This window comes from Microtus oregoni, unplaced genomic scaffold (assembly GCF_018167655.1).
Source record: "Microtus oregoni isolate MIOR12 unplaced genomic scaffold, Mior012 000006F_ref0000085, whole genome shotgun sequence".
In the NCBI taxonomy this organism is placed as follows: Eukaryota; Metazoa; Chordata; class Mammalia; order Rodentia; family Cricetidae; genus Microtus; species Microtus oregoni.
This window is the reverse complement of record NW_024543065.1, coordinates 48590534-48616401: the sequence shown is the minus strand read 5'-3', so window position 1 is coordinate 48616401 and position 25868 is coordinate 48590534. Positions and strand designations below refer to the sequence as shown.

The following is a 25868-nucleotide window of genomic DNA, read 5'->3' as shown; positions in this document are numbered from 1 at the left end:
TCAGATTCAGAGATCCACTTTCTGCCGTCTGAGTGCTGGGATTAAAGGTGTGTACAACCATATCAGCATGATTATGCTATTTTTTTTTCTTTTGAGATTTTGGGCTATTTTTTGCTGGAAGAATTTGAGCCTCTGATTTTGTTTGAGAGGCTTTTTCTATTGTTTTTGCCTTTTTAAGTTTAGTAGTCTGTCATAGGAATGTTTTGCCTCCTGATGTGCTGGTTAGCAAAGTAGTAGAGGTAAGTCCTTCATGAAGGTCACTCTGAAAGAAAATTAGTTAGGCATCACATTCTCAACATTCTTACAGAGTAGTGCAGGTTTATGTCTGTTTTATGAAGTTCTAAAAATCAAATGACCTTTAATTAGAAGCAAGCAGATACAAAGCTTTGACTTCTGAGGTATACGCCTGTAGAAAGACATAGGGCCCTATATAGGGGCCTACTTACACACAGTAGACCTACTAGTTTGAATAGGAATTTAAAACTTTTGATCTTAGTTGACTTTTGTGTGGCCTGACTTGGCTTTGGCTCTCATGATTCAGCTGAGTTGAGTTCTCTGTTAAATATTAAGGAAAATAGAGTTATGTTACTCAAGTGTTTTGAACTCATAGTATTGGTTGGGGTGTGTTTTGTCTTTCTATTTGAAGTGACCCACTGTGTGTGTGTGTGCACGCGCGCGCGCACACCTGTGTTTAAAGGACAGAGTAAATCAGATGCTCTCCTTTTTGTTCTCTGCTTTATTTCCCATCATGCCCCACTAACACACACCACCTACCAGTACACACTGGAGGTAAAGGTGTGCAAAATCACACCTGGCTTTATGTGGGTACTGTGTGGGGATCTGAATCAGGTACTAAGTGTTTTTATCCACTGAGCCATCTCCCCAGACTGAAGTGGTTTGCTTTTTGTTTTAAATGCAGTTGAGGAGTTTATAAGCCTGTGTGTAGACAGATTTTACAGAACCCTTACCCTCACAAAGTAGATACAGTGAGGAGCCACATCTTGTTCTGTAGTATGTGACTCTTCTCTGGACAGAAAAATGTCATCTGTTTAGCTGAGTGTGACCTATGACATCCTCCATAAAGACTGTAAAAGGGTTGTTGTGTCTGATGCGACATCTTGGCCTACGTAAGTTTTTGTATATTTGTATTCCACATAATGCTTCTAAGAGTTACCAGCAGCAAGGACTTGTCAAGTTATAGGTGGCATTTCAAATCCTGGACAGGCTGTTGTATGGTAGGCTTTCTGGGGAGGCAGTAGAAATAGATTCAGACAGGGACAAAGTTGAGGTCTGAGAAGGAGGAAACAAAGTGGTAAGGAGGTACTAGGCCCCAAATCCTCCCTGAATGATAAAGACTGCAGAAAATCACATTAGCCATGCTCCCCATTTTCACTTAAGTTTAACATCACAGGTGCGGTGACTGGCTCTGCTCTTTGGGGTTGTGTGTCACAGGGCAGGGCATAAGGTCAGAGGGGAAGCTCTGGATTTGTTGGTAATGTGTAGTGGCTTGCGTACAGCTGAGAAAAGGTGTGCATGTTCTTGGTGATTTGGCCTGGGAGAGAAGGTATTCTGAAGGGCAGCCAGAATGCATGAGGTCAAGGAGATTTCTTCCTGCAGGTTAGGTAGGTCAGCTGTTGCTGTTTCGGAAGAGTGGGCTGGGCCTGTTTTCCTTCTCAGTCTGAGGGCAGCAGTGATAAGACATGACTCACTGATTTTTAAAAAATTACAGGCCAAGCACTTTCTAAGGAATGGTGGCTGATAAGCAACTAGTTACTATTCTGGTCTATTATCTGAAGGGAAATTGTGAAGCTAGCGTTATACAGAAAAGTCTGTTTACTAGATTCCTCATAGAAGCACAACTGTTTTCCTATGTTTGACTTTACAACATGACATATTTTACAGTTTAAAGTTGCTCTTGAAGTGTTGAAGGGTGAACAGGTGCTGTAGGAAACAGACAGGCTCATAAAATCTGCCTGCGGTAGAGGCAGAGCTTGTTGGTGTAAATCGGTGGTACTGGCTGGCCTCAAACTCATGATCCTGCTGTCTGTCTGCCTTAGCCTCCCTCCTTAACACCTGCAGCAGGTGTACCCTACCATGCCTGCCCTGAACAATGATTTTTCCACTTCCCTTCCCAGTCATATTGCTTCTAGGATTTTGGTTAGCCTCTCTCATGCTGGCTGGGAACAGGGTGGCCCCAGGTCTGAAGTGACTTCTAGGATTGTCTCTTCTCCACCAACCCTGCCTGCCTTGTGCCTTTCAGTGAGAGGCTGCAGATTGTGTTCTTTCAGTAGTCCTCCTTAGTTAATCTTGAGAAGAATCTTAGGAATCTTTTCAGATCAACCCATTTTCTTCAGATTTTGCTTCTTATTTTTCTGCCCTTTACCCTCGGCCCACTCCCTTGACAGAGAGCCACAGGGTCATTGATTTAAGTATGGGAAGGAAATTATGGCCTTGAGCACAGGCAGAAAGAATCTGGCTCCCAGCACTTCCTGTGAGCCACCACTAAATTACACAGCCCAGGCCTGACAAGGCTTTTCAAAGGAGTGTCCCACACTACTACTGTGTCAGTGATTCCATCGAAGGCAGTTGTTTATGCACAGCACTTGTTAAAAGCAGGTTGAACTTGACTTTGCATGGGAAGTGGACTCCCATGAGGGCGAAAGAGCAGGGTAGAGATATAGGGAGGCCAAAGATGGCCTTCTTCACTCCTCCAGACCTTCCTACTATGTTTGTGCAAGCACACTCAAGCCATGGCTCCTCTGAGAGTGAAGGCTGACACCCTAGTTTACCAGGGCCCTGGCTAAACAGGTATTTCCTTCCTCTGTCCCAGCCACTTATCTGGATATAGGCTTCCCAGGAGGATAAAGAGGAGAAAGAATTTGAGGGAATAATAGCAACTTGTTTGACTCATATGTTTAGGCAGAGTCTTGGGAATTAGACCACCAAATACTGCGCATTCAGTGTCTTGTTTTAAATAACAAAATCACCCAGTACTCAGGAGACAGAGGCAGGTGGATCTCTGTGAGTTCGAGGCCATCCTGGTCTACAGAACAAGTTCCAGGACAGGCCCTGGAACTACAGAGAGTCCTGCCTCAAAAAAAACGGGGGGGAAAAAAGCATAGAAACTGAGGGTTTGGGAGTTGTTTTAGGCAGGGTCCCCAGTAGCCCAGCCTGGCCTCTGAGGGGATTATCTAGTGAATATGTATGTATGTATTTTCCTCCTACTGCTGCCTCTGGGATTTAGGATTTTAGGTATATACCACTATGTCCAGATAGCTTATGAGGAGGTTGAGTCCAGGGTTTAACAAATACTAGCCAAGCACTCTGTCTATTGAACCACATCCTCAAACTCCCTTCCTCCCCCTTTCTTTCAGGCTCTGGCTATGCAGCCCAGGCCTCCCAAGTGCTAAGTGCACCACAGTGCTGATTTGGAACTCACAGAGATCTGCTTTCCACTGCCTCCAGAGTGCCAGAATTAAAGATGTGCACCACACAACTGGCAACTTTTTTTTAATACATGACCTCAGCATATAAAAGCAGACTAAGCTAGAGTTGCTCTCTTGAGGCTGATAGTCCTGGTATTATGTCACCTGTTGAGCCTACTTAGTAACCCGAAGAACTAACGGCATCCTTGGCTCTTCAGGGCATGGCTTCAGTATTTGCACCAGTGAGGTTAGTGTCGCCTCTTTGCCATAATCCAGCAGGGACTTGGTGGAAAAGAGTCAAGGATATGAAAAAGTGTCCTATTAGAGTCCCAGGTGTGCTTGCTAGCTGTGTGAACTTGGTTTTCATGTCTCCTTCTAGAAAACAGCATAAAGGGTATAAAGCTTTATAGTCTGAAAGTATGCCTCTGTGTCCTGGCTCAGAGAAGGGCTTTGCACATTACAAAAGATGTTATTTAGTGAAAAGGTAGTAGTATGCCACACACACACCCGCGTGTGTGTGTGTATGTATGTGTATGCACACGCGTGTGCATAGCACATGCAGCGGAGCTAGCTCTTTCTATCATGTGGGTTCCAGAGTAGAACTCAGATTGCCAGGCCTAGACTCAGCATATAGTAGGTGCTAGCTGGTTTTTGTAATATTTTTGCTAATAGTAAAACGTACTTTTTTTCTCTGACAGTTCAAATTATTTGGGGCTGGGAATGTAGCTCAGAATGTACAGTGTGTGTCTAGAATGCGAAAGGCTATTATTTGAGTCCTAACATCACTAAAAACACAATGGAATATACTTGTAAACGCCAGTGCTCAGGAGAGTCAGCTGTTTCATCCTCAGCTACATAGGCAGTTGGAGGCTACCAGGGTGTGAAACCTTGTCTTAAGGGAAAAAGAAAAAGGAAATTCAGCTTATTTTAAACGCAGTTTTCTACAGAAGAATAAAGAGCAAAACCCCTAATTTAGCAGATTTTGAGATAAGATTAGGCTTAGGGCACAGTTTGTACAGATTCCAGTCATTTGTTCAGCTCGTTTACAATAGTTGTGTGTTTCATTTTGTTAACTCATGATGTTGTTTTTTACTTCATTTTAAGCAAGACAGGAATATATATTATTTTGGGAACCAGAAAATGGCCAAGATGAGTATGTGTATTGGTTTTGGCTATATGAAGTTTATAAACATGTGACTCCAACTGTTTCCTGTTAAAGTTTGCTGGGTATAGAAGTTGACTCTGTTCTAGCCTGTGACATTGTCCTTATTCCTTACCTTCAGTTCTGGCACATCAGATAAAGTAGAAGATTGATACACACACACACACGGTTATACATTTGGTATAAGTTTATTATTTGAATAGTAGCCTGTTTTAGGACTGGCAAATATAGAATAATGCAAATGAATAGTGAGGAATAATGAGAAATAATGGGCTGAAATCTTAATAGTCATGTTGAAATGCTGTCGGGACTTGCTGCTTGACTTAAAACTAGGCTAACGTATTTCTCTTTTTCTTTTTTTAAGTTGACAGCAATGCCTGTATCTTCTGCACTGTGCACAGTCTCCTTGTATATTCAAGAACATGAAGAATATTCATTTTCTTTTTGTCAGATAGGGTCTCACTCTGGAACTCAGGTTACCCTTGAACTTGCGATCCTTTTGCCTTGGCTCCCAAATGCTGGAGTTAAGAATCTTTTCTCCTCCTCTTCCTTTTCCTCCTCTTCTTCTTCCTCCTCCTCCTCCTGCTCCTGCTGCTACTGCTGCTGCTGTTTTTTTGTGTGTGTTTTGGTTTGGTTTGGTTTTAGTATTTCTGAGACAGGGTTTCTCTATAGACCGAGCTAGTCTTGACCGCATCTTGCATCTTGAACTCACAGACTTCGTCTTGCTGCTGCCTCCTAAGTGCTAAGAAATTTTCAAACAAAAAACTTTGCAAGATTATGTGGGGTTTTGTTTTTGTTTTTGTTTTGTTTTGTTTTTGTTAATACGTGTTTGCTTGTTTTTAGAAACAGTGCTGGTATCCTATGCCTTCATGGGGCAAGGAACAGATCCAAAGCATTTCTCCTGCTCAGTTCAAGTACTTCATCCATAGTATTCCCTTTGTATTAAAGCACTGTAGACCCCAGCTAAAGCACAGATATAGCATTTTATTTAGAAATGGCAACCGCAGTGATTTCCAAGCTTCATTGCATATTAGAGTCACGTTTAGAGATGTATTAAAAATGACGCTGAACAAATCTATGAGGAATCACAGTTTTTCTTATTGTGCATGTGTGTATGAGATAGAGACTAAAGGGGAATGGGAGCTGTGCATGTACCATGGTGCTCATGTGGAGGTCAGACAAAAACTTTTTTGATTATGAAAGTTAGACTTTAATGGCTAAACCCTCTCTCCAGCTCACGAGAACAAGTTTTGGCAGCCATTTCTCTCACTTGCTAAGGCAGGATCTCTTTTGTTTGCTTCCATGCTGTATGTTTCAGGCTACCTGGCCACTGAACTTCTGCATGATTCTAATATCCATGTCCCATCTCACCATAGGATTGCAGATTCACACCATCTTGTATTCGTCTTTACCCTTATTTTTTACTTATTTGAGAATTTCTAACAATGAGTATACTGTATTTGCATCATTTCTGCTCCCCTCCCTCCCATTTCCAGCTCCTACATATCACCACTTGAATTTATGACCTCTTCTAAAATTATTTCTGGGTACACACACACACACACACACACACACACTAGAATATAAGTGTTTTAAAGCAAATGGTGAGGGCTGACAGGATGTGGCTAAAGGTGCTTGCCACCAAGCTTGATGACCTGACTTCGATGCCTGAAGTCCACATGATAGGAGGGAACTCCCACAAGTTGTCTTCTCAATGACACATATGCATCATAATATACATGCCCCCCAACCAGGAAAAATGTAATACAAAATAATTTTATAGGTTTTATTTTCTATTTCACAATCTGAGTAAAATCGATCTTAAGGTAAGGATAAGGCTCACTTGTTTCATTTTTTTTTTTAATTTGGTAAGGATACCCAAATGCACTGTGTCGATGGCTAAATAGGCTGTGTCATGTGTGGCTTATTGAAATGCTTTTAAGTTTGGACTTGCTTAGGTTTCATGTTGCCTTTTGTGTGTAATGCTTGTACAGTGTATCCTAAATACTGGTCTTTGTTTTCCTTGCCATAAGTCTGAGAATATGGAAATAAACTCTTTTGATCTTTGCACATGTGTCCATATAGACCCAGACACATACTGCTCAGTACTTTGTGTCATTCTCCCAGCTCCACTTTCTTAGGAGCAGCATTCTCCCAAGTGGATAGATGATAGTGTATCCTTCAGCTTCTGGGACTATTGTAATAGTTATAGGACACTGTCTAAGCGTTACTAGAACTCGAAATTCCTTAGAGTCAACCTTAGGGAGAAAAGTGCCTCTTGTTCCTAAAAGACTCCTCTACACCTGCCCAAGGAGTGACTAACCTAGATGTCTTGGATTCTCAAATTATGCCTTTCAGTACAGGGATAGCTTCAGTCAGTGAACCAGACTGATCTGCAACCTTCTGGGTCCTGGGATTAAAGTTGTATGCCGCTGTGTTTTCTTTTCTTTTTTTTTTTTTTAATTATTTATTTACTTGTTATGTATACAGTGTTCTGTCTGCCTGTATGCCTGCAGGCCAGAAGAGGGCACCAGACCTCATTACAGATGGTTGTGAGCCACCATGTGGTTGCCGGGAATTGAACTCAGGACCTTTGGAAGAGCAGGCAATGCTCTTAACCGCTGAGCCATCTCTCCAGCCCCCCCGCTGTGTTTTCTTATACAACCAGCAGACCAGCTTCCTGGTAGTTCAAACATGTGTCTGATAATTTTGCTAACTTTTACCTTCAGTAACTGAGCACAGTGAACACATCTGACTCCATGTCTTCCAAGATCACAATGGCCACCCAGGAATCCAATTTCCTCACCTCCTACCCTTGATTTTCTTTCCCAGTCCATATTTCTGTGAACCAGCATTATCCTAGGAAGTCTGTCTGTCTCTCTGTCTCTGTCTCTGTCTCTCTCTCTGTTGTCGTTTGTCTTCTTTTTAGAAACAGAGTTTCTCTGTGTTTAGCTTGTCCTGGAATTTGCTCCTTAGACCAGGTTGACCTCAAACTCAGAGATCCACCTGTCTTTGCCTCCCAAGTGCTGAGATTAAAGGTGTGCCCTGCCACTGTCCAATACCTGTCTGTCTTTTTTTTAAGACCTTTTTTCTGTGTATAAGTATTTTGATGAGTATTTTGGCCTACACACACACACACACACACCCCACACACATCATGGGCATGATATACCTGCAGAAGCCAGAAGAGTTCATCAGATTCCCTAGAACTGGAGTTAGGGGTGGTTGTGAGCCACCATGTGGATGCTAGGAACCCAACTCGGGTCCTCTGCAAGAGCAACAAGCACTCTAAATCACTGAGACAATCTCTTCAACATCCCTACCCCCCTACTTAAAAAGCAGAACAAACATCTTTATTAGGGCAAATGGGGAAAATAAACTCCTGAGAGTGAAAAGAGCTCTGAGGGAGAAATACTCTCTTTCTGTTTTTTGAGACAGGATGTAGCAGAATTGGCCCCAATATGTAGCCCAAGATGACCTTGAACTCTTGACCCTTCTGTGTCACTGTACAAGAGCTGGCATGTGCCTCCACATCCGGCTCAGCAAATCCCTGTTATGACACCAATTCTGAGAAAACAGGAATAAATATAAACTCTGTTTTTTTTCCCCACTATACAATTTTAACATCAGAAATGTAGAAGATCACCCCCATCCCCACCTACCCATCAAGCAAGCAGTCTGTTCCGCAGCAGACACCAGCAGGTCTTTCAGATTAGATGCAGCCCCGATACTGTATACCCAGGGATAATGTCACGTCTCAGGTTTAGGGCTTAGTCAATTAAGAATCTTCCTTGCTTCCCATGAAAGTCCTTGTGTTTTATTTTACTCATACTCTGTACACCAGTCTTCCCATGGCCCTTTGGTTTTGGTTAATTTTACTAGAGTGGTCCACAAAGCAGCACACTGTTGATGTTTTAAAGGATGAGATGGAGAGGGCAGGGTAAGTTGGAAGGGATATTATAGAGTGGCCATGCATCTAACCTCCTTAAACTTCAATGTTTTTTTTTTGTTTGTTTGTTTGTTTTTTGTTTTTTCGAGACAGGGTTTCTCTGTGGCTTTGGAGCCTCTCCTGGAACTAGCTCTGTAGACCAGGCTGGTCTCGAACTCAAACTTCAATGTTGTCAGTTGTATGAAGCTGGCTGAGCCCTCTTCTTTGGTTTTATGGAGCTTCTGAAGATAGGCGTGATTAATTAGATTATTGACTGTGTTCAGCTCTGTAGAGGCTGGAAATACAGATCCCAGTCTAATCCTGCCCTGGTTTTCCCTGTGAACTGCTTCCCTTCTAAAGTCATCATCATGCAAAATAACATTTGTTTCTGTGAAGATTTTAAAGGTTTTAATAATAAGCCAGAAGACAGGAACAAAATCAGATACATATTTTACAACATAACAGGCAGGTAACCCAGAGAGATCCTGTAAATCAGGAAGAGCAGTTCCTCAGGTTCTGATTTGTCTTTGTTTATTTTCGTCTTATACTTTCATGAGATAGGCTGGCTAGAATTCTGAAGCTGCCTGGTTGCAGCTGCTGAGGATAAAGTTTAAGGAAGTACTTTTGCTGAAACAGCTCCCTTCATTGATCATGGGAATCTGATTCTGTCCTCTGAATAATTTGGCTTAGAATGTTGTTGCTTTAGGACCAGTTTGTAGAGTTTGGCTACCCTCAAAACTTGAGAATTGTGTTAAGGGTGGTAAAAAGACATGTTGTACTGATTGTGGACTGGTAAGAACATCATCGTAGTTCTGTCCCCAACCCTGGAATTCAGGGTACTTTCACCAGGACTCAGGAAAACGAGTGTAGAGGGGCTGTTGGCAAATACACAGAGCAGAATCTTAGCAGAAAATTAATCTAACAGAAAATTAGAATCATTCATGGCTACTTTTTGAAAATCTAACTTTAGGCCAGAGTATTTTCAAAACGGACATGAGTTTCCAGTTTTTGATCTAATACTTGGCGATTCCTGATGCTTTGCGGGCTTCCTAAACTTTCTGGAGTCTGCTGTAGCATGGCTAAGAGTACACGTGCCCAACGTCCATGACTAGAGAGGTAACACTTAATTCAGTCTTTCTTAAAATCTAGAGGACATATTTTAGAGGTGCGTGCATGCGTATGTGTGTGTGCTGTATTATGTATGTATGTATATAGTTAGATTCCCTAGCTGTAAGAACCTTTCCCTTCCACAGAAGGGAGGGGTCAGATCCATAGCCTGTATTGCTTTCTTTGCAAACCTATGGTTTTCCACACAACACACCCAGATACTTTTAGTTCAGCTCTTACTGGGCTGAAAGGTAGAATTATAATTGCCATGTTCAAGTACAGTTTTGTTCTAAAAAGAGTTTAGGTGGCAATATTACCAACAGAGTATGGAACTAACGATAAGGCTCAGTTGCTTGCTTACCTAGTATACATGAAGCCCTTGATTAGCACCCCATCCATTGGCTGAGGTGGTATATGCTTGTAATCCCAGTAACTCTATAGAGTGACTTAAGGTCATCCTCAGCTACATTGTCAGTTTGAAGCTAATTTGAGACCCTGTCTCAAAAAAATAAAATAACAAAAATAAATACAGTAACATCAAAGGGGGGAAAGGCATCATTTAAATTTTTTATTTTAGTTTTTCCCCCCAAAATAAAAAATTTTTATTTTATGTATGAGTGTTTTGCCTCTGTGTGTGTGTGTGTGTGTGTGTGTGTGCGCGCGCGCATCATGTGCATATATGCCTGGTGACTGTAGAAGTCAGAAGAGAAAATTGGATACTCTAGGACTGGGGTTACAGATGGTTGTGAGCAGCCTTGTGAGTGCAGAGAACTGAACACAGGCGCTTTGCTTGAGCAGCAAGTGCTTTCAACTGCTGAGCCTCACTGCATTTATTTACTACAGCACACTGATGTTGCATTGTAGATAAGTGCTGGATTGGGCTGATAGATTGTCTCTCAGTTCTGAAGAGTGTCATAAAAATTATTTTCTCTGACTGCAAGAAACGGGGAAGGTAGTGTAACGGGGGTCACCCAGTGGGGCCTTTCTTTGCGCCATCCTGGGAGCTGTCAGCATGTTGATTTTGACCAGTCATTTAATAATGCATTCGTGGTAAGCAGGTGAGTAGAATTAAAGGTATTATTCCCTTATAATTCTGATTCCCAGAAACAAGGTCATCTTGGTATCTGTCAATTCCCAAAGATTATCACATCTTCTTAGGTCAGATACTTTTCTCCATGCCTTCACTCTTTCTGTCTGTCTACCTATCAAGGTTTTTTGGGACAGTGTTTCTCTATGTAACAGCCTTGGCTGTCTTGGAACTTGCTCTGTAGACCAGGCTGGCCTCGTACTCACAGAGTTCCGCTTGCCTCTGCCTCCTGAGTGCTAGGATTAAAAGCGTGTGCCACCACTGCCCAGTGCCTCTATCTTTAAGTCAGTAGATTTGAAGTTTTGCATGTTCATCTAGATTTCACATGTGAGTAGACTGCATGGATAAGGACTTTGAACTGTACTTCTGTCTCTTCATCTGTAGTTTTTCTCTATTCCAAAGGAAAGGCAAAAAGTTGTTTGCATGAGCATAGGTGGGAGATTATTTACTGGAACATTTCCTGCTTTACTAAAGAAAATGATTACATCTATCCCACCAATCAATAATTGCTAATAGTTTCTTAGAGAAGGATGGTATAAGCCCCTTCTGATTTTCTTTTAATTTTTATTTCATGTGTATTGGTGTTTTACCTGCATGTATGTCTGTGTACCATGTGTATGTGTGCCTGGTTTCCTTGGAGACCAGAAGAAAGCATCAGATTCCCTGAAACTGGAGTTACAGACCATTTTTAGTTGCTGAATAGGTTCTACGAATAGAACCCCAGTCCTCTAGAAGAATAGCAGGTGCTTTTAATCATAGTCATCTCTCCAGCCCGGAGCTGCCTGAACTTGCTTTGTAGCCCAGCCTGGGTCTTTTTTTTTTTTTTTTTAATCATAAACTGATTGGCCCATTAGCTCAGGCTTCTTATTAACTTTTTTTAAAATATTTATTGAGCTCTACATTTTTCTCTGCTCCCCCTTCCTGCCTCTCCCCTCCCTCCTTCAATCCTCCCCCAAGGTCCCCATGCTCCCAATTTTCTCAGGAGATTTTGTCGTTTTATACTTTCTACTTCCCATGTAGGTTAGATCTATGCAAGTCTCTCTTAATGTCTGTATTGTTGTCTAAGTTCTCTGGGATTGTGGTTTGTAGGCTGGCTTTCTTTGCTTTATGTTTAAAAACCACCTATGAGTGAGTACATGTGATTAATTGTCTTTCTGTGTCTGGGTTACCTCACTCAAAATAATGTTTTCTAGCTCCATCCATTTTCCTGCAAAATTCAAGATGTCATTTTTTTCTGTTGTGTAGTACTCCATTGTGTAAATGTACCACATTTTTCTTATCCATTCTTCGATCGAGGGGCATTTAGGTTGCTTCCAGGTTCTGGCTATGACAGACAAAGCTGCTATGAACATAGTTGAGCACATGTCCTTGTGGCACGATTGAGCATCCTTTGGACGTATATCTAAAAGTGATATTACTGGGTCTTGAGGAAGGTTGTTTCCTAATTTTCTGAGAAATGGCCACACTGACATCCAAAGGGGTTGTACCAGCTTGCATTCCCACCAGCAATGCAGAAGTGTTCCCTTTTCCCCACAACCTCTCAAGCATAACTTGTCACCAGTGTTTTTGATTTTGGCCATTCTTACAGGTATAAGATGGAATCTCAGAGTTGTTTTGATTTGCATTTCTCTAATTACTAAGGATGTTGAACATTTCCTTAAGTGTCTTTCAGCCATTTTAGATTCCTCTGTGGAGAGTTCTCCGTTTAGGTCTGTACTCCATTTTTTTTTTTTTTTTTTACTGGATTATGTGATTGATCTTTTGGTGGCCAATTTCTTTTTTTTTTTTAAATTAGTTGTCTTTCCAGTTTTTCTTTCTTTTTTTTTTTAATATTTATTTATTATGTATACAGTGTTGTATATGCCTGCAGGCTGGAAGAGGGCATTAGATCTCATCTTGGATGGTTGTGAGCCACCATGTGGTTGCTGGGAGTTGAACTCAGGACCTTTGGAAGAGCAGCCAGTGCTCTTAACCACTGAGCCATCTCTCCAGCCCTGGTGGCCAATTTCTTGAGTTCTTTGTATATTTTGGAGATCAGACCTCTGACTGATGTGGGGTTAGTGAAGTCTTTTCCCATTCTGTAGGCTGTCGTTTTGTCTTGTTGACTGTGTCTCTTTGCTTTACAGAAGCTTTTCAGTTTCAGGAGGAGGTCCCAATTATTAATTGTTTCTCTCAGTGTCTGTGCTGCTGGGGTTATATTTAGGAAGCGGTTCCCTGTGCCAAGACATTCAAGTGTACTTTCCACTTTCTCCTCTTCTATAAGGTTCAGTGTGGCTGGCTTTATGTTGAGGTCTTTGATCCATTTTGGACTTGAGTTTTGTGCATGGTGATAGATATGGGTCTATTTTCATTCTTCTACATGTTGATATCCAGTTATGCCAGCATCACTTGTTAAATATGCTTTCTTTTTTCCATTTGATATTTTTTTTTGCCTCTTTATCAAAGATCAGGTGTTGGAAGATATGTGGATTGATATCCGGGTCTTCTATTCAATTCCATTGGTCCTCTTGTCTGTTCTTACGCCAATACCCCAGCCTGGGTCTTGAACACCAGTTCTGACCTCTTCCTCCTGAGGACTGAGGTTACTGCTACTCTGTTGTTGTTTTAATGGTGTTAAGGATTGAACCCATGGTCTCTCATACTATGCAAATATTCTAGCACTGAGCTACAGCCCCAATATGTTTTGCTTTGTTTGTTTTTTATCTTTTGGAGTCAGGGTCTGAGTTGTCCAAGCAAGTCTTAAACTTGTGTTTTTGCTTACTCTCCTGAGTGTTGGAGTTCTAGATGTGCACTGTGACACCTGGTTTGTGCTCCCTGCTTTATTTTCTTATAAGGGACAGGGAATGTGCTTATCTGCTCTTGCTTGTTTCTCTGAAGCTGAGTAACAGACATTTTCCTGGCTGACGGTGATTGACACCTGAAACGCACCCAGAAACCGAGATTGAAGAGGGGGTTAGGAGATGCCTTTCTGTTGTGATGCTTACATGGCTCCATTCTTTTCCCAGCTGGGATGAAGGAAAATAACAGTACCAAGTGCTGTGCTTTTCAAGAGTAGTGACCCACGGAACTTTTTTCCTAGCTATAATTGGTGGCATTTGGGGGTTGTTGCATAGTCTCATATTTAGACACTGTAGTTTTAATTATGGACAGAGGTAAGAATTCTATGTCATTTGGGTCATTCTAGACTAGAGCTCAGGAGTATGTGTTACTGTGAGTGGTGTGTGTAGGTGTTTGTCAGATAATACACCTTCAGGCACAGCCCCTGACCTGTAGTATGGTTCATGTCCTGTTGGATCACAGTGGCATTTCTGGTGCTGTCTTGGGAATGGTGTAGATTCTTATTCTGGGTATTGGATAAAAAGTTCCTTCCCCTTCTAGAAGAGTTGCTGTAGTTTAGAGTCGGTGCTACATGTTCCACAGACAATTCTAGACACCTTGTGACAAGGTTTGCAGAGCACACGTGTTTGCATGGTTTTTACTACAGCACACAATTGTGATAAAAAGTTGAAAGTACTGAAGTATCCTCCTCTCCACCTTGACTCCTAGCACTAAATGTTGAGCTTTTAGGCTCTGTGTTTTGTTGGTTTTCCTAGTATCAGTATTTCCACAGAATTCAGTAATCCAAGGATTCACTATTTTTTAACCTTTTAATAGATTTTTTTCTGTTGATTTGTTTTTATATTTTTTTGAGACAAGTTATATGACTAAGGGTGGCCAGGAACCTACAGCAGCTTGGGTTCATTTTACTTATTTTTTTTTAGAGTTAGTTTATGTGTATGAATGTTCACCATATGAATGCTAGGGAGTTACTGATGGTTGTAAGCCACCATGTGGGCACTGAGAATCTAACTCAGGTACTCTGCAAAAGCAAAAGGTAGTTTTAACCACAGAGTCATCTCTCCAGCCCCGGGGTTAGTTTTAAAGATGTGTTTTTCCTGTTTTCACTCTCCACTTCTGAAAGGACTAGTACTGGAAAATCACTGGAATGCATATTTTGTTGCTTAGTTTCTCATTAAGAATTGTTTTTCAGCCAGGTTTGGTGGTGCACGCTTTTAATCCCAGCACTCTGAGACAGAGGCAAGTAGATCTCTGTCAGTTCGAGGCCAGCCTGGTATACAAAGGGAGTAGAGCAACCTTGTCTCTTAAAGGAAAAAATAGTTGTTTCTCACCAGATGTAAGTTTGAGGACATTGAACATTGTGAAGTCTTGGACATGCCTTCCTTGTTCTCTCTTCTCTTTTTATGGTCTTTTGATCCCTAAGTTTAGTGGCTCTAATTTTTTTTAGCTACCTCTTTGAAAAGTTGAACGTGTATGTGGGCAGGCACTTAAAGTTATTTCCTCTAAACTAAGTGTTTGAGACATCCTTAGATTTATAACCAGCTTTGTTTACTGTGTAATTCAGTCCAATTGAGGAACTAGTAAAACCGCATTATTCAGACATCAAAGCTGAGAGTGCAGTTACACCAAGGAACTTATTAGGTTCCTAACAAGTAGAAGATATCAGGTGTTCGAAAATTAACTACTTCTATGCCACCTGATTTTTAAGTTTTGGTAATGTTTTTGGCTGTGAACATAATTTGGAGTTTAAATTATAAGTTATATTTAGACATGGTGGCACATACCTGCCTGAAATCCTAATGTGCCCAAAAGGCTGAGCAGGAGTTAGAGTTCAAGGCCCGCCTCAGTTACTGAGTCCCTGTCTCAAAACAGCAGCAAAACTGCATACATATTAGTAGCTATCCTCTTCAGAGTTGACTGTTCTATACATTTCAGCTTTCTGCAGCTAAGACCATCCTGCCATTTAAAAATTATAACTAAGCAAAGATTGAACAGGTGATGCATTTTTGCTTCAAATTTGAGCCAGTGTTTTTGTTGTTTTATTGTTGTTACCTGGGGTTTCTGGGAAGGGATGTGTTATTGGACCCACTGTACAGAGAGCTGAGTCACAGATTGCCAGTTCCATGCAGTTGTCACTCCAAGGAGGATGCTGTTACTAAGTACGTTTCAAGATAGGTAAGTTTGAGACCTGTGACCCCAGTGAAAAGGTCATTCAACCCCTCCCCGCAAAGGGTCATGGCCAACAGGTTAAGAACCACCGGTCAAGAGAGATAGCTCAACAGTTAAGAATATTTGTTGCTCTCGCAGAGAACCTGAGTTTTTTTTTTTTCTCCTCAACACCCGCATGGTGGCTCACAAACATCCATAACTCCATTTCTGGGGGAATCCAACACCCTCTTCTGACCTCCATGGGCGTCAGGTATGCACAAGTTGTACATACATGCATGTAGACAAAACACTTATACTCATAAAATAAAAATCTTTAAAACGTTTAAAGATATTTCTTGACATTTCTGTGAGGCACACAAAAGCATGAAGTTTATAGCAATGCCAGCTTCCTACTAGATGTAAATGAGATTCAAAAAAAAAAATTGGTCTGTTTGCTCTCAGGAAACTGTTTGCTTGGCTACAGACTTGGCAGTCACACCTTAGTGTGCAAGTAAATGTCCATGCCACAGAATAGTAGGTGTCAAAGGCCTATGTGTACAGAGGTAGCCAAGGGCAGTTTTACTTCAGCTGAAAGGTTACTGAAGACTTTGTGATACCATAACAGCTTGCTAATGACTGAAATTGTGAAAATTTTGGGTCCCTTATAGTGCTTCTCCTCAGCCCCACACTTGCCACCTCCTGTCCTGGCCAGTGAAAGACTGCATTAGCCACATGAGGGTGGTACACGCCTTCAATCCCAGACTTGGGAGGCAGAGGCAGGTGGATCTCTTGAGTTTAAGGGCAGCCTGGTCTACAGAGTTCCAGGACAACCACAGGGGAGAGGGGAGAGGCTAGTCTAGAAGGCTAGTTTTCAAGAGCCTTGCATATCCTTTATAATCACTGTAGTACTCTTTCCTCTATAAGAATTGCAGATGGAGAACACAGCAGCGAACTTGAAAACTATAGGGCTTTTTATGAGAGGAACCCATGCATATTTACACTCTGGAGAATTTGTCATTGATAACAGTAAGAACAACACAAAAGAATTTCATGTTATTGCTGTGATGAAACACCGTGACCAAAAACAACTAGTGGACGAAAGGGTTTATTTTACTCACACCATTCCATTTAACAGTTGATTATCAAAAGCAGTGAGGGCAGTAATTCACTGGGCAGGAAGCTGATGCAGAGGCCTTGGAGAAGTGCTGTTACTGGCTTGTTCATCATGGCTTGTTCAACTGCTTTATTAAAAAAGTTCAGAACCACCAGCCCAGGAATGCCACCACCGACAATGAGCTGGGCCCTCCCCCATCAATCACTAATTTTAAAAAGGACTTACAGTCAAATCTTATGGAGACATTTTTTTCAATTGAAGTTTCCTCTTTTTGGATAACTCTTAACTTATGTCAAGTTGACCTAAAACTAGCCAGCACACATACTTTAATCCAGATTTATCTATTAACATTTTGTCTGCAGTGGTTTTGTTTTGAAAGGTTCTCATGACCCATGTTGGTCTGAAACTGGCTTTGCCTATGACCTTGCATAGTCAGATCTTCTGCCTGCACCCCTCAAGTGTTAGGATTTCAGTCAGGCACTACTACTTCCAGTTTATATGGGGTGAGGATCAAGCCCAGGGTTTCTTTCATCCTAGGCAAGCATGAAAGTCACAGCCCTAGTCCCTCCTTGGCATTCTTACTCTTTCACAAAGAGATTTTTTTTCCTGAACATTTACATTCATTTTGGCTCTTCCTCCCCAAAAATACTTTAAAAGTAGGGATACTTTATCTTAGTATAGCCGTCCACTTCATAAACACTTGTATTGATTTTTTTTCTGATTTATCTTTTCTACTCAAGTGTTCTATCACTGATCTACATTCCTCACCCCAATTAATTTTAATGTGTAAAAGACATGTAACAAAAAATTAGCCAATTTTAGTACATAGTTCATAAGTGTTAAAACTGTTAATAATATTTTACCACTACCACCACCCATCCCTGTGACTTCATTCTTTGTGTGAATGCAGGGTCCCTGTTCACTCCTTCTCTCAGCCATGGCAACCAGCATTGTACCTCCTTGTTCTGACAACTCTTAAAATAGAAACGGTCTACTGTTATAAATTGTCTTCAGAATTGAGTGTATGTGCACGTATAGATGTGTTTGTGTGCATGCATGCAACAATATGTGTGTACAGTTAAAGTATCTGCTTAATGGGGTTACATCTCCTTTGATAGGCTTGGTAGCTATCTCTCATCTCTGCACTACCCACCATTGCTCATGGGAGTCTTTTGCCCTAGGTTTTCTTCTACATTTTGTAGTTTTAGGTTTTTGATCCATTTAGAGTTTTTGTTTTTTTGCTTGGTTGGTGGTGTTTTTTGTTTGTTTGTTTGTTTTTTGAGTCTTCTGTGTAGTCTTGAATACCCTAAAATTCACTATGTGTACCAAGCTGACCTTGGATTCAGAGAGATTTGTATGCCTCTAAATGCTTAAGGGATTAAAAGTGTGCTCCACCACACACTACTAGAGTTGGGGTTTTTATTGATGTTATTGTTATTGTTGTTGTTGTTTAATTGAAGTGCCTATCACATGCTAGATAAACATTCTTACATCTGAGTCACATCCCCAGCTCTAATGTTAGCTTCTGTATATTATATGTAGATAAAGACCTACCTCTGTCCTTTCCTGTGTGAAGAGCCACTTTCCTCAGCACCAGCTTTTAAAGTCTATCCTTTCTCCCAATGAATGGTCTCAACAGCCTTGTCAAAAGTCGTTTAGCCAGCTAGGCATGGTGGCAGAAACAGATGGATCTCTGTGAGTTTAAGTCCAGCCTGATTTACATAGTGAATTTCAGGGCTACATAAGTGGGACCCTGTCTCAAACCATTACCCCCTCCCCTCCAAAAAAAGTCATTTGGTGATATATATATATATATACACATATATATGATGATTTAGCTATGAGTTTTCTGTTTCTTTTTCATTGGATCTATGTCTTTATGTCACTGCAGGACTGTTTTGATTGTTGTAGCTTTGTAGTAAATTTTGAAAGCAATATTGTGAGTCTTCCAGGAAGCTTTGCTCTTTCCTTCCTCCATTCTCATCTATCCTTCCCCTTCCTTCTCTGCTCAGGCTACTCCTGAACTGCTTCTCCTGCCTCTGTCTCCAAAGTGCTTCTGTACCAGACTGGTGATGTGAATTTTGATTACCTCCTAAAGGTGTTGTCTATTTTCTCCACTATAATTGCTATTGAGAGCTTTTCCTGATAATTAATAGGCAGTTTTAGGAGACATTTGAATTATCTGTCAACATCCTGCCCCTCAAGATTTCCCTACATTTTACCTTCCATCATAGTTCTCATCTGATCCAACTGTATGGCTTTAGTTCATGTTTTTGTAGTGAGTTGTAATTTATTACTGTACAATTTCTTTGGTTCATAGATTAATCTAGACCTTACTCATAGGAGCCCCTTCAGGATGACACCGTTGCCCTTGTGAAATGTCCCTTTTTTTACCCTCTGAACCATCTCAATAACTCTGATGTCAGCCTTAATCACTCACCAAATATAAGACTTACTAAAGACATTGGTTTACTAAATATTTGTTGGATTAAAAAAATACTTCTATTGTCTCAAGATACAGAGGCAGATGGATCTCTGTGAGTTCAGGCCAGACAGGTTTACAGAGCTAGTTCCAGGACAGCTAGGGCTTTTGCACAGAGGAACCCTGTCTCAATAAAAGGCTAAATAAATAAATAAATAAATAAATAAGGAAAGAAACAAAAAACTTTTATCTATAAATTATTATAATTTAGTAGTTAAAGTAGAGTTTGGATATTGATGTTTTTTTCTTTTACCCCCTCCATCTAGGCAGACATGTTGGCTATTTGGCGATGAGAAGTAGTAAGAACTGACATCATACTGGTTTAGAACACTATGGGAACTGACACTTGTGCTGCTTTGGCAGCCGGCCTCCCCTGGCACTGCTGAGAAGCCCTCTTACTCTACTGCAGAACACTAATCTGATCTCGGAAGTAGTTGATTGTGGCAGGATGTTTCGAAGATGATGATGGCAAGAAAGCAAGATGTTCGAATCCCCACCTACAACATCAGCGTGGTGGGACTGTCTGGGACTGAGAAGGAGAAAGGCCAGTGTGGCATTGGAAAGTCTTGTCTGTGTAACCGCTTCGTGCGCCCAAGTGCAGATGATTTTCACCTGGACCACACTTCTGTCCTCAGCACCAGTGACTTTGGTGGACGGGTTGTTAATAATGACCACTTTCTCTACTGGGGAGAAGTTAGCCGCTCCCTGGAGGACTGTGTGGAATGTAAGATGCACATTGTGGAGCAGACTGAGTTCATTGACGATCAGACTTTTCAACCTCATCGAAGCACGGCACTGCAGCCCTACATCAAGAGAGCTGCAGCCACCAAGCTCGCATCAGCTGAAAAACTCATGTATTTTTGCACTGACCAGCTGGGGTTGGAGCAGGACTTTGAGCAGAAACAGATGCCAGATGGAAAGCTGCTGGTTGACGGTTTCCTTCTGGGCATCGATGTTAGCAGGGGCATGAACAGGAACTTCGATGACCAGCTGAAGTTTGTCTCCAATCTCTACAATCAACTTGCAAAAACTAAAAAGCCCATAGTGGTAGTCCTGACTAAGTGTGATGAGGGTGTTGAGCGGTACATTAGAGATGCACATACTTTTGCCTTAAGCAAAAAGAACCTCCAGGTTGTAGAGACCTCAGCAAGATCCAATGTGAATGTGGACTTGGCTTTCAGTACTTTGGTGCAGCTCATTGATAAGAGTCGAGGAAAGACAAAAATCATTCCTTACTTTGAAGCTCTCAAGCAGCAGAGTCAGCAAATAGCTACAGCAAAGGACAAGTATGAGTGGTTGGTGAGCCGCATTGTGAAAAATCACAACGAGAACTGGCTGAATGTCAGCCGAAAGATGCAGGCATCCCCTGAGTACCAGGACTATGTGTACCTGGAAGGGACACAGAAGGCCAAGAAGCTCTTCCTGCAGCACATCCACCGCCTCAAGCACGAGCATATTGAGCGCCGGAGAAAGCTTTACCTGGCAGCCCTGCCATTGGCTTTTGAAGCCCTCATACCTAATCTAGATGAAATAGACCACCTGAGCTGCATTAAAGCCAAAAAACTCTTAGAGACCAAGCCAGAGTTCTTAAAGTGGTTTGTTGTGCTTGAAGAGACACCATGGGATGCCACCAGCCACATTGATAACATGGAAAATGAGAGGATTCCCTTTGACTTGATGGATACAGTCCCTGCTGAACAGCTGTATGAGACCCACTTGGAGAAGCTGAGGAATGAGAGGAAGAGAGCTGAGATGCGAAAGGCATTCAAAGAAAACTTGGAGACCTCTCCTTTCATTACTCCTGGGAAACCTTGGGAAGAGGCTCGTAGTTTTATTATGAATGAAGACTTTTACCAGTGGCTGGAAGAATCTGTGTATATGGACATCTATGGCAAGCACCAAAAACAGATTATAGACCGAGCAAAGGAAGAGTTCCAGGAGTTGCTTTTGGAGTACTCAGAATTGTTTTATGAGCTGGAACTAGATGCCAAACCCAGCAAGGAAAAGATGGGTGTCATCCAGGATGTTTTGGGAGAAGAACAGCGATTTAAAGCATTGCAGAAGCTCCAAGCAGAACGTGATGCTCTCATTCTGAAGCACATTCATTTTGTGTACCACCCCACAAAGGAGACATGCCCAAGCTGCCCAGCTTGTGTGGATGCTAAGATTGAACACTTGATTAGTTCTCGCTTTATCCGACCGTCTGATCGGAATCAGAAGAACTCTCTGTCTGACCCCAACATTGATAGAATCAATTTGGTTATCTTAGGCAAAGATGGCCTTGCCCGAGAATTAGCCAATGAAATTCGAGCTCTTTGTACAAATGATGACAAATATGTGATAGATGGTAAAATGTATGAGCTTTCCCTGAGGCCAATAGAGGGGAATGTCAGGCTCCCTGTGAACTCTTTCCAGACACCAACCTTCCAACCCCATGGCTGCCTCTGCCTTTACAATTCAAAGGAGTCTTTGTCCTATGTGGTGGAGAGTATAGAGAAGAGCAGAGAGTCCACACTGGGCAGGCGGGATAATCACTTAGTTCACCTCCCCTTGACCTTAATTTTAGTTAACAAGAGAGGGGACACAAGTGGAGAAACTCTGCACAGTTTAATACAACAAGGCCAACAGATCGCTAGCAAACTACAGTGTGTCTTTCTTGATCCTGCTTCTGCTGGCATTGGTTACGGACGCAACATTAATGAGAAGCAGATCAGTCAAGTTCTGAAGGGACTACTGGATTCTAAACGCAACTTAAACCTGGTCAGCTCCACTGCTAGTATCAAAGACTTGGCTGATGTGGACCTCCGAATTGTCATGTGTCTGATGTGTGGTGATCCCTTTAGTGCAGATGACATACTCTCTCCTGTCCTGCAGTCCCAAACTTGTAAATCTTCGCACTGTGGGAGCAGCAACTCTGTTTTACTTGAACTTCCAATTGGACTACACAAGAAGCGAATTGAGCTATCTGTTCTTTCATACCATTCCTCGTTCAGCATCCGAAAGAGCCGGTTGGTTCATGGGTACATTGTTTTTTATTCAGCCAAACGTAAGGCCTCTTTGGCAATGTTGCGTGCCTTTCTTTGTGAAGTGCAGGATATCATCCCCATCCAGCTTGTTGCACTCACTGATGGCGCTATAGATGTCCTGGACAATGACTTAAGTCGAGAGCAACTGACAGAGGGGGAGGAAATTGCACAAGAAATTGATGGGAGGTTCACAAGCATCCCTTGTAGCCAGCCCCAGCATAAACTTGAGATCTTTCATCCCTTTTTTAAAGATGTGGTGGAGAAAAAGAACATAATCGAGGCCACACACATGTACGATAATGTTGCTGAGGCTTGCAGCACCACTGAAGAAGTGTTCAATTCCCCCAGGGCTGGGTCACCACTCTGCAACTCAAACTTGCAGGACTCAGAAGAAGATGTGGAGCCTCCATCGTACCACCTGTTTCGGGAAGATGCCACATTGCCCTCCCTGTCCAAAGACCATTCCAAGTTCTCTATGGAGCTGGAGGGAAATGACGGGCTGTCTTTCATAATGAGCAATTTTGAGAGTAAACTGAACAACAAAGTACCTCCACCAGTCAAACCAAAGCCTCCTGTCCATTTTGAAATCACAAAAGATCTGTCCTACCTAGACCAAGGCCATCGGGAGGGACAGAGGAAGTCTGTGTCTTCTAGCCCCTGGCTGCCTCAGGACGGGTTTGATCCTTCTGACTATGCAGAGCCAATAGATGCTGTGGTCAAGCCAAGGAATGAGGAAGAAAACATTTACTCTGTGCCCCACGACAGCACCCAGGGCAAGATCATCACCATTCGGAACATCAACAAAGCCCAGTCCAATGGCAGTGGCAATGGTTCTGATAGTGAAATGGACACGAGTTCTCTAGAGCGAGGCCGCAAGGTATCAGCTGTGAGTAAGCCTGTGCTGTACAGGACAAGATGCACCCGGCTGGGGCGGTTTGCTAGTTACCGCACCAGCTTCAGTGTAGGGAGTGATGACGAGCTGGGACCCATCCGGAAGAAAGAGGAGGATCAGGCATCCCAAGGTTATAAAGGGGACAATGCTGTCATTCCATATGAAACAGATGAGGACCCTAGGAGGAGGAATATCCTTCGAAGTCTAAGGAGGAACACCAAGGTAAGACTCAATTTGGGATGAGTCAGTAGGGGTTTGCACAGCATCTTGTTGAGATTTGATTGATGATAGCAACTATTCAAGGACAACATGGTTTTAAAAAAAAATACTGGATGTGAGCACATAAGCATGAGAGTGCATTTGTTCTTTGGCCTTATGGTAAGAACCAACCTTTGTATTAGATATCTACTACTGGCAGTTCTAATGTAGTTAGCACCTTGGATAGGTATCCTGGGCTTGCCTTTGCCTAGAACAGTAATTACCCAAATGAGCAGGTGGTGTAGAGCTCTTCATTGTCTTGACAAGTGGCCAAGCCAGTGACAGTACAGGTAGTCTTTCCTCCCTTAAAGACTGCAGATTTGCACCCTTTGACCTGAACATACATCATCTATATGGCTCTCAAATGGTGCTTTCTCATGATCACAAAAGGGTACTACATTTTACATTAGTGAGTAGATGGTTCTCTGCACACACAAATCTGTGAATGTGATGAAATGGCAAAAAAAAAAAAAAAAAATCTCAGCATGGGATTTTGTAAAATGAGATTTTACATCCCTTGCTTCATTCATCTCCATTCACTTCTTCCATTAGTGAGTCTCTGAACTTGAAGGGGCCACAGGCATGACAGGGACAGGGACCAACAAGGGAAGGAAGAAGTTACTGGTAGTGTTTTACATGTCAGTAGCAGATAAAATGTCTTTTCTTGCTGTAGACTGCAACTTGGTGTTTACAATGCAGAGAGCTAGAGGCAGTGCCCTGTCCTCTTAGGCCTGGGCTTTGAGACAAAGTATCTCTCTCTCTCTCTCTCTCTCTCTCTCTCTCTCTCACTCTCACACACACACACACACACACACACACACCCTCCCACTCCCCTCACCATTAGAACTGTTCAGAGAGTGACATCTTGGTCACTCTGACAGGGATATATACAGGTTGGTGCTCACGCTCCTCCCTGCCAGGAAACAGCAGAGATCAGTCACTTGTGAGGCTTTATAAATAAGGACCTCAGAGGGGGAAGTTGCCAGAAATGAATGCCTTAGAAGACACACCATATCAAAAGTATCTGGAGTACTGAGAGATAGCATAGAAGCCATTGTGGTAACCCAGGGCCCTGGGAGGTGGAGGAGCATGACACCATTGTGTTCTTGGTCATGCAGAGTGCTTCTCAGTCACTGCTGGCCGAGGCTTCCATGGCAGCCTTGTCTGTAGCATCAGAAAGGGCAGAGCCGTGTTGTGTGAATTGTGGGCCCCTTTTTTGAGTCTCTACATTCTTCGCATTTAGTTTTTCTATAGCTTGTCTGTCTACTCTGGGGTCATATCTGCCTCTTGGATATTGTTCTTCAAAACTTGGAAAGAAGACCCAGTGAAAATAGTTCTTATTTAGAAAGCTAACCAACCTCCCTGTATTTCCCCCAAGTTTTCTTGTTTGATAATACCAAATCTGAGCATTTTGAACATTTTGGCTTCCTTCCACCTCCACTCCTGGTAAAAACTGTTGCTGGAACAGCTTATGTGAATGCTGACAGTCTTCTGATTAGTGGGGGTGTTTGCACACCTGGGAATTAAGAAGGTGGCATAATAGCACACTGAATTATAAGTCTTTTTCTGACTTCTGGCAATATTTTTAATACTGCAAATGATGCTTTGAAAACATCCCAGACTGGGGATGTAGCTCAGTTGTAAAGAGTGTGCTGAGCCTTTGGGAAACACTGGGTTCCAGTCCCAGTACCACATGAAACAAAGTGTGCTAGAGGCAATCCTGGTCTGCAGAGTGAGGTCAGGACAACAAGTACTGTTACACAGAGAAGCCCTATCGGGGGTGGGGGCAGCGGTGCCCATCTATAATCCCAACATCGAAGAGATAGAGACAGGAGGATCCTACCAAACCTAAGGCCAGCATGGAACCGTTCTCAAAACAATCAAAATAATTTTTTAAAAATTGTCAAATAAGACTTGATTTCTAGATCTCACTGTGGCAAAGGCTTTACTCAGAAGAAACAGTTTCTGTGTCTTGAGCTGTATCCCTGCTGGGGACCAGACATGTCCCCAGCTGCTGGATCAGCAGGCAAGCAGTACCAGCTTCCAGCCTGTCTTGAGTTATGTAGGCCACGCCTTTTTCCAAGTCAGACAGAAATGATTCCTCTGGCCTAAGAACCATGGCATGCCAGCAGTCATTTTAGGAGTATCCTTAGGAAAGAATGGGTAGAAGCTGGCATTGTGCTTCCCTGATTTGGAGAGTGGTTCTTTGGAATGAGCAGAGCTGCTTTGTCATCCCTGCAGAGAAAATGAAAGCCTTTGCCACAGAGCAGGCCTCCTGTTCGGACTGCTGCCATCGGGAATGCAGACTGACACTTGTTTTACTGGAAAAGCAAGATACCATCAGGGCAGAGAGTGCAAGCTACCCTCCGTGGGGGATTTATCCTTTGATTTTTATTGGCAT

General features: G+C 42.3%; 1 protein-coding gene across 1 annotated transcript in view; it reads left to right on the top strand.

The window, feature by feature from the left end:
- Positions 1 to 25868, top strand: part of Arhgap35 (Rho GTPase activating protein 35) — a 121205-nt gene that overhangs the window by 31513 nt on the left and 63824 nt on the right. Inside the window, exon 2 of the mRNA XM_041655063.1 lies at positions 19558 to 23431. Within this exon, the coding sequence (XP_041510997.1) occupies positions 19751 to 23431 (3681 nt within the window). The 5' untranslated portion in view covers positions 19558 to 19750. The remainder of the gene's footprint in view (positions 1 to 19557; positions 23432 to 25868) is intronic.